Source organism: Passer montanus, unplaced genomic scaffold, assembly GCF_014805655.1.
Source record: "Passer montanus isolate IOZ18808 unplaced genomic scaffold, ASM1480565v1 scaffold34, whole genome shotgun sequence".
NCBI lineage: Eukaryota > Metazoa > Chordata > Aves > Passeriformes > Passeridae > Passer > Passer montanus.
In genome coordinates this window covers 2,316,596-2,325,825 of record NW_024368152.1, presented here as the reverse complement: position 1 = coordinate 2,325,825, position 9,230 = coordinate 2,316,596, and the positions used below count along the sequence as shown (strand labels likewise).

Genomic DNA, 9,230 nt, shown 5'->3' with positions numbered 1-9,230 from the left:
TGGCCTTGTGTCCCCCATGCTCATCACCTAAGCCTACCTTTTAGGTGCTCTCACACCACTGAGAGGGGTCTAGTCTGCCTCTGGAAGCACAGGGAGCAAGAAAAGGACTTGGGATCATGACACTGACTTGGGGAATAATGAAAACAAAACTGTTAAAACTAAATACATTTTTAACTATCATTGGACATCTGTGTATTTGTAAATAAAACAGAGGAGCTACTGATTTGTTACCACATGCAGTATTTAACTATTGCTATGACACTAAGGTATGCCAAGGTTCACCTGAACTAACTGGTACTTGTCTAAAGGGTTCCTGGGAATTGGGCATGGGTCCATTTGAAGCAGCAGTATGGCTAAAATTACTTTCTGAAGCCAACACTTATACATATGTTTTGGGAATAGTGTGTACCTAAATAATTTTCAATTCACAGCAGGGAAGCAGTGACTTGTTTCAAAGGAAAAGTCAGCCTCCACATGGTGGAGGATGTATAGATGTAGACATTGAGGCAACAAAACACAGGTATTGTAAAGTGTTAAAGGATTCAGTTCTTGACTTCAGGCAAGCACTACCAAATCAGTATGAAGAGGCTTTTAGCTACAAGGAGTGAGTGGATCACCCAGACTGCAGGCAGGGATCCCTGCCAGGAGGTGCTCTTTGCTCTTCCAGTCATGACATTCTGAAGATGCTGAGAAACTATTCCAAAACAGTCTAGACAGGAAATTTAGCTTTGGACAGCTGTAGCACCCAGACAGAATGTCTGTAAAAGGGAGAACTGGTGATATAATGTGGAAGATGAGCCTCACTGCAGGAAGGATTACTTTGAAATACCTGAAGTGATCATAATGAAACACCTATGAAAAAGCTGTTACTAAGTATGGTTGTAGTATCAGTAGAAGATTCAGAAAGTAACACTGAACTATTTCAACACAACTATGGATGCCAGTACCTGAAAGATGTGGTATTGCTTTGAGAAGGCAAGAAAGGCAGCAAAGACAAAGAAAATCCACAAGAAACACAATAGCCAAAGGCTTTTGATATTATGGTCACAGTTCTTTATAGGAAAGTAAAAATCTCCTTCCTTGACAACTTAAAGGAATTATTCAAAGGCAGCTCTGGCAAAGAATAAAACTGGGGATAGCTAAAACACATGCCCTTGGTACATATGTCCCATCATATTGCTTGAGAGAGCAACTTCTTCCAGCTTCTTCCCAGATTCTGCTTGATTGGTTTTATCATCCTTTTCAGGTTTCCCAGGACAACTCTGGCAGCTGCTAGAAAATAGGGGTTGATAAATGAATATCCACTATCAGCTAGGAAGTAGTTTTCAAGTGAGAACTTCTCCAGATTTTTTATTTAACATCTCTCAGGCCCTGTGGTCTTTTTTGCCCTTCAGTGTTAGTAAATGGCTTTTACCATATCCCAAGTCTTTGCAACAAATTCACTCTCCGTTTTGTGCAAAAATGAATCCTCCCATCCACAAGACCAGTTTGCCAGAGCTTGTCATTAGGATTTCTGTCACTCGATCATGCCTGCATACGAAATCAGTATTTTGGCTGAAGGGTCTTGCCCAGCATTTATGCTGAGCCTGGTCCCCTGAGGTTAGGGGCAGGGAAGTGACAGATGTGCTCTGCCTGTGACACCTCAGTGGCACACAGGCAGTGCAGCCCCGAGCCCTGCTGGCCCTCTGGGCTGTCTGCAGACCAGCTCGGAGCCAAGCTGCCTCACACCCAGCACATTAAAAGAAGGCACCAGAGGAAGGTTTTGCCCCCAGACTTTCCCAACAAGCAGGTGTTGCTGGCTGCCTGCATGAAAACTACTGAGCTGGCATAGGAACAGATCTCACTTTGCACAGAACTCACGGGTCTGCCGCAGACCCTGGCATCACATTAGCAATTAAAAGCAAATGCACAAAAGTCCTGCTGGCCAGTTATCCTGCTGGGGTGTCAGGACCAGTTTTCCACAGAGAGTGGCAGCTCTTCCCTCTCCCTGTCTGGAAACCAAGAACCTGTCAGACTGCCGATGCAGATTTTCCAGCTCTGTCTCTCACCGTAGGTAGACTCTGGTTAGGATTTCAGCTGTTCTAGGCCAGTCTTCCATGTGACAGAAGTTGTGGTTTGATTTTGTCTTTTTTGGTCGCGCTTTTTGAGGAATCACCTGATTTGTTGTGGGACTGAGCATTCATTCCCCTGGCGAAATTCAGAGTCCCCGCCAGTCACCCCTGTTGAAGACAGAGCACACCGCGGGTGCGGGGCTGTCACACGGCCCAGGAAGCCTCCCGGGGCGGTTTCAGTGACCGCGGGAGATTCAGCCTGAGTCACGGGGATGACAACATCAGCTGTCACAAATATGAAGAGAATCATGCAGCAGAACACCATTGACACGCATTTCATAACTTGCTGTCTTTAATGAAACTGGATAATTATAGCGAAACGTACTGCCTATGCCACCGCTGACATTTCTTTTTCACATCGGTCTGGCTGAGCAGGCGTCTATCGAGTGCCACCGCCGCAGTGGTGGCGGTGCCCGGCGCTGCCCTCAGCCACAGAACGGCACCATTTCAACAAGGCTCCCCCTGCCCAGTGGTACAGCCGCGCCTCGCTCCCCCCATCCCACGGCGCCCGGTGGTTGCTGCTGACGGCGGCGCGTGCGCAGAGGGCGCCCGGCGGCTGCGGGCGGCGCTGAGGGGCCGGCGGCTGGAGCCGGGCCGGGGCCTCCGCAGGCGGTCGGACCGGACCGGACCGGACCGGACCGGGCCGGGCCGGGCGCTCTCCGGGCCCGTGCCAGGGCAGTCCCGGAGCCGGCAAGGGCCGTCCCGTCATTGCGGGCAGCGCTGTGGGTGAGGAGCGGGGTTTGCGCGTCGGGGCCGGTCCCCAGGTGTGCGTGAGGGGCTCGGCGGCGCCGGGGGCTCGGGAGGGTTACGAGGGGCGTCGGTGCCGTGTCTGTGCGGGGGCGGAGGAGCTGTCACAGCTGTCAGAGCCAGGGCTTGCGGTGTGGGTCCTCTGTTCAGGGCCTGGTCGTGCCGTGGGGTTGGTGTGTTTTGCCCTGGCTGCGGGCACTTGGAGTCAGTCTCGCCCGCTGTGGTGCCGTGGGGTGGCGAGGGGCCTTCGGGGCTCCGGGCCCGTGCTCCTCCTTGTAGCGGGGCACCTGCGAGCGAAGGGCAGGGCGAGTCGGAGCAGCGCGGGGAGCGCTGGTGGCGTTTGGAGCACGGCGGGAGCCTCTGCCGGGCGCTGTGCCCTCGGTGGTGTCTGTGGCCGCTTGCGTTCACCAGCCTGCCGAACGCACAGGGCTGTTCAGCGCTCACAGGCTGCGGCGGGTGTGGTGGTCGTATCTCCTGTATGGAGTTTAAATATTTCAGTATTATCTGGCTTTTCCTTCCCCACAAGCCTTTGTTTTTGAACTGCGGTGTGTTCAGGAAGCTTCAGACAACTTGAGGCACCTAATGCTGGGCTCTTCAGCTAATTACACTGATGTTGCTAATATTATGTAATAATGTTGCTTGTCTGCATTCCATACTCTTTTTCTATTTTTGAATACAGTTGTTGTTTTTTGTTTTTTTGAAAGAGGCTTAATTGCAGAGTCTTGTTTTGAGCCATGATCATTACAGCCCCTTTTTGGTGTAAGTGGTCCCCGTTACTGCATTAGTTTTCTGTAGTTTTATGTCTTGGATCTGTATTTGAGATTCTGAATTACGCCCAAAGCTGTAGCAAATGCTGTAAAATCACTGTGGGAAAGGCAGGGGAGTAGGACAATAACTGTGCAATGCTGTTGAAATAAAAGTTTCATAAGTAACAAAACAGGGTTTGCTTATTGTATTTTCTCTTCCTCTTTCTCACCTTCCTACTTGACCCTCTTCTGCTTTTGCTTCAGTGCATTACTTTGAACTAGTAGGGACTTCATGGGCTAGTTGTAAATCTTGTTGCTTATGGTCTTTTTGTCTGTCTGCCTGTCTTTGGGATGACTGTGCCTAATGGCAGCTGGACCAAAGTCATAACTGCAGTGGATGTGAGCCCGCTATGGTTTTGAGTCTATATATATTTATGTACTTTAAAATTCACTAAATTTTTTTATCCTTGTTCCAGATGGAAGATTTCATGCCTACTGGTTTGCATAATAGCAGAGGCTAAATAGGCATGAAGGAGACTATAGTGGGGATGAGAAGTGTCAAAAGAGAAGAAATGAATCCTACAAATGATGATCGAGTGTTTGGGACCATTTTTGACTGGGACTATCTCTTATGGGAAATTCGTTTGACGTTTTTAGCTGCTGGTTTTTTAATCTACTTGGGAGTATTTCTTCTGTCTCACTGGTTGTCTTCTTGGAGAAGTACCACTTACCGTGCCTTGTATGCAAAGGAGAAGGTGTTTTGGAATATGGCAGTCACACGTGGTGTCTTTGGACTTCAGAGTTGTGTTGCTGGGCTATGGGCTTTGCTCATAGATCCTGTTTTTCATGCTGACAAAGTCTATTCACAGCAAAAGTGGAGTTGGTTTAACTGCTTAATAGCAGCTGGATTTTTCTTGCTTGAAAATGTAGCAGTTCATGTGTCCAACATTATTTTTAGAACATTTGATGTCTTCTTAGTGGTTCATCATTTGCTTGCTTTTGGTGGCTTGGCTGGTTTAGTAATTAATGTGAAATCTGGACATTATCTGCCTTTGATGGGAATGTTGCTGGAGATGAGTACTCCCTCAACATGCATTTCCTGGATGCTTCTGAAGGTAAGAAAGTGATAATTTTCAGATGACGTTTGTAATGGGTTTCATGCATTTCACTTGTCCATAGATAATCTATCTGTGTGGTTTGTTTGGGTAGTTTTTCATTAAAACTGCATTTATCCAACTGATACCTGTGTTACTGTCATGCCTGCTTTTGTCATGATGGCACTTGTGCACCTCCACGTCGGTTTGTGTGCTGCTGTGTGCATGTGCACAGTGGGATGGTATAGATCCATACCAAGTTTAAGATTCCTTGTATATATGTGGAGTAACACTACACTATGAGGAAAAAATGCCTGAGAGTGTGTGTATATAACAGCTGGGTACTTGTATTAGTTCTATAGATTCCTCAGTTCCTTATCTCAAATAACAGTTTCACTTCTGCATACTTTGTGTTCTTATTTTTCTAGGCTGGCCGTGCTAACACCTTTTTCTGGAAGGCAAACCAGTGGGTGATGATCCATCTGTTTCACTGCCGCATGATTCTCACCTACCACATGTGGTGGGTGTGTCTTTTCAATTGGAATTCTATTGTAGAAAATCTGGGACTTCTTCACTTTATTGTTTTATTCTCGGGATTATTTGCTGTCACGCTAATACTTAACCCATACTGGACATACAAAAAAACTCAGCAGCTCCTCAGCCCAACTGACTGGAACTTTGAAAATAAAGCAGTGGAAAATGGAAGATTGAATGGCGAAACACATCAAAAGAAGAGGATATAGCACTGAAACAACAATTTCCCAGCAGGGTAACAGAAGAATACAATGCAAAGTCTTTCTTTGCACATGAACTAGAAGATTTTGCAAGAAGCTCATTTATGCAGTGACTCCTTGCCGGTAGCACTCTGTGTGCATCACAAGTGTTGAAAAGCATTGTTTGTGTTTATTATGTGTATACATATAAGAACTTCAACTCTCATTATGAATTACACCAACAATTTGTCAGGCTGGACAGTATTTCATAATTTAGTAGTGATGTGCTCTCTAATGGCATGGTTTTTTCCCTACTGCTTCAAAGTGGCTTTACAGTAAGTCATCTATTAAGCTCAGCTTGAATCAAGTTTAGCTCAATCCTATTTAACATATTGTAGAGATACTGGAAATTATGTTAAATTGTTTATTAAGATCAATTATGATCCAGGTTAGGTATGCATGGGTACCTAATTCCTGTGTGCCAGTGAATCATTCCATGGCAGAACTGGTCAGTGGTAGAATGCAGTCATGGCCTGGGTTTGGGTTTGTTGTTGGTCAGTTTGTGGATTTGGGATTTTTTGGGTATTGTTTTTTGTTCTTTTTTTGCTTTTTAGTGCACTTAAGAGACAAGGAAAATAATTGAGTCTTTGCTGTCAAAGTTGTAGTTTTCAGGTTGCCCTCAGTATGGGAGGAGTTTATGTCCACCAAAACCATGGGTGTGGAGATCCATGCATTTGCCATATGAGTGGTTTGGTAGGTAATCCAAAGTCCCTTCTGAACTTTAAATCAATGAAATACAAGTGGCAACACCAGAAGGTGACTCTGTGTCCTTGGAAAAAATGCTGCTTGATTGTAAAATTACTTAGTTTGTATGTCCCATGTGAGGGATCATGCAATTAGTTCCATTAGTACTTCTGTTATGGTTCCTTTTATATTTGGGAATGCACTTAGTTTTAGATGTTTTCAGAATCTGAGGTGACTCCTCTGTGGAGGAAAACACATATTCCCTCCTGTAGGAGTTTGGTTGTTTTAATATTTTTATTTAACTTTAAAGAACATACAAAGCAACACTAACAATCCTTTGCACTTTATCTGCCACATCACAAAAATCTTTTCCTTTACCTGAGAAACTGGGTTGCTCTTTAGATAGGGATTAATGGTGATGGATGTTCTCCCACTTAAAATATTGGTTTGATGGTTCCTGGGTGAAATGTTGGGAAGCGGGTGGAGGGATGAAGATCACGATAGAAGAGAGTGACGCCTAGTGGCAGGAGAATGGCAGGGGTATTAGTTTTGGTGCACGAAATAAATGAGATTTTAAAAAGTGGTTAATTGGAACTCTGTGATGTGACTGCTACACAGATTTATTTCCCAAAGCACTAAGACTAGGCAGGCCCAAGCTGTGAAGAATTTTACATCAAGCCATGAATTAAGAGACTTTGTAAACTGGAACTGATCTGTGGTTTTTGTATTAAATGTGTGAGGGAAGTACTTTTTGGTGTAAACAGCCCCATTTTATTAGTTTTTGGAGGGAATGCTTTTGATTTGTTCTGAGTGAAGGGAGTGGTTGGGTTGCTGTGTTCACTAGTTCACTCTATGTGAGCACAGAGTTGGATTGCTGTTCTATGACAGGGAGGAAACTTCTTACTTTAGGTCACAAATACATAGGCAGATCTTGTTGATAATGATGAAGTGGTGAACATCTGAAATTGCCCATTCAAAACCAGGCTGTGAGAGTCACAGTCATTTTACCCAGCAACCCTGTCTGTTACTGTGCTGATATTTAATAGATAAAAATATAAATTTGGAGCTATCTTCTTATTTTTAAGCTGGGCAGAATGAAGTTGCAGTGTTGCCTGCCTGGGCACCATCCTATGGTAAAAAGGGTTCTCAAAAGTTTGAAATGGTGTACCTGTCTTGAGGAGTTGTATGTGGGAAAGTAATGTTAAAAGTACTTTGGAAGAAACCAGAGGGATGAATTCCTTGGCTATGGAACCAAAAAAATACGATCTGCATGCATATCTTGTAGAATCCAAACCTCACTTACAGGAGATCCAGGGAGAAAGGCAGAGAATGAGTCATCAGGTATCAGAATGATGGTATACTCTATGAAGCCTAAAACTTGAAGGTTTGGATTTGATAAAACAAGGTAATAATTGTTAAAATCCCAGCTACAGACTTCTGCAGAATCCTAATAGCAAATGGAAGTATCAGAAGAACTTTGGGATGAGTGTGTAATTCCTATAGTGGCTGGCTAAAGAATGTGAAGTTCCTATGTGCTAAAATAAAAGAATATGGAGGGTGGGGGTTAGTCATGAATTGAGACTGAAAAAAGACAGGTGGAAGTTTATGTCATAGCACCTGATGTCTCAACTCTAATATTTTATGTTATTGTGTATAACTGTATTAATTGAATTTTAAATCTTTCATTAAAATTATGTTTTTATCATCATAATGCATTTTTTTCAGTTTACATCCTAGTGTGAGTTTTTCACAAAAAGACTGTGAGGGTTTGCATGTTTTAACTATATAATGAATAATACTTTAGAGCCCCTGTTAACCTAAACACTGGTAGACCTGCTAGAACAAGAAAGCTATGCAATAAAGCATAACACTACTTATTTTGTTTCTGTTGGTTTAAGAGTACTTTACAGTCCAGCTAGAAATACAAAACAAAAAAATACAGACAACCTTTCTTCTTCATCCTTTTCGTGGCCTAGTGTTGGAGTTACTAGTTCTGTTACACAGAGCCTCTTTTTTCATACTTGAGTGTAAGAGGACCTTTTATAAGGGCTTGTAGTGATAGGACAAGGGTAATGACTTTAAATTAAAAGAGGGGAGAGTTAGATTATATTAGGAAGAAATTGTTCCCCATGAGGGTGGTGAGGCACTGGAACAGGTTGCCCAGAGAAGCTGTGGATGCCCCATCCCTGGAAGTGTTCAGGGCAAGGCTGAATGGGGCTTTGAACAACCTGGTGTAGTGGAAGGTGTCCCTGCCTACAGCAGGAGGGTTGAAACTAAATAATCTGTAAGGTCTCTTCCAATCCCAGGCTTCTGGGATTCTTCAGTGTCTGTTGACTTCTCCCTTTAGGAGGATTTTCTAGTTTATTATTGTGGAAGTCACTGAAACAAGTCTGAAACAGTGCTTGAACTAGGTACTTATAACTAAGTGATCCTTTTCAGCCTAAAGGTAGAGTAGCCATATGTGGCTGTAAATCTTGTTGAAGTGAAATTAATCCCAGTCCTGTTGGGCCTTCTTACACAGCTTCATCCACAATTTAGAAAAATTCAGTCAGCTTCCGTAGTGGTTGGATTGGGTCACAGAGTATGCTGCTGTGGATTTGGAAAACTTGCATAACGTGATTTTAGGTGAATTATTTGTTTGCCAAGGTGACTGCTAGGGACTTGGCTCTGCTTTCTTGTTGAACAAGCTTATTTGAGGAGTGGTGTTTGTGCCATCTTTCTGAAGATTTTTTAAAAAAAAAAAAAAAAAACTAAACAACAAGAATAAACCAGCAAATTGTGGTGGGGATAATGGTGTTCAGTTTGCTTTGGTTTTTTTGTTTTTTGTTTAATTTCTTTGGCTTTTTTGTTTTTTTAAAGAAAGGTGTCTGATCTGAGACGTTCTTGTCCAGTCATCTGGTTCTTACAGTCTTCATACAACAATCCTAAATCACAGTTTGTGTTTTTCCTCCATTTCTAGCCTATGTTTTTTTTTTCCAAAACTTGTCATTGTTTTCCCCCCTGAACCCACCATTTTTTTATTGTTATTCTTACTTGCAGTATGGGTCATGATATTGGAGTAACATTACCACTGCG

The 9,230-nt window shown here is 43.6% G+C and overlaps 1 protein-coding gene across 2 annotated transcripts; it reads left to right on the top strand.

Annotated features, from left to right (window-relative positions):
- Nucleotides 1-2,722: 2,722 nt before the first annotated feature.
- On the top strand, nt 2,723-8,905 carry CLN8 (CLN8 transmembrane ER and ERGIC protein). Of its 2 annotated transcripts, none has more exons than XM_039715615.1 (3): nt 2,723-2,837; nt 4,081-4,719; nt 5,127-8,905. In XM_039715615.1, exons 2-3 carry the CDS (start codon nt 4,132-4,134, stop codon nt 5,439-5,441), a joined length of 903 nt encoding a protein of 300 aa, XP_039571549.1. In that variant the 5' UTR covers nt 2,723-2,837; nt 4,081-4,131; the 3' UTR covers nt 5,442-8,905. The 2 variants fall into 2 exon arrangements, with proteins under 2 accessions (XP_039571549.1, XP_039571551.1); XM_039715617.1 differs by having other exon boundaries at nt 2,769-2,875.
- The last annotated feature ends 325 nt before the right edge of the window (nt 8,906-9,230 follow it).

What these genes read in the sequence shown, in the direction of transcription:
- CLN8 (XM_039715615.1), top strand. Translation starts at nt 4,132, where the DNA reads ATGAAGGAGACTATAGTGGGGATGAGAAGTGTCAAAAGAGAAGAAATG. An exon ending in TTTCCTGGATGCTTCTGAAG is followed by an intron (nt 4,720 to 5,126) that starts GTAAGAAAGTGA and finishes TTATTTTTCTAG; the next exon opens with GCTGGCCGTGCTAACACCTT.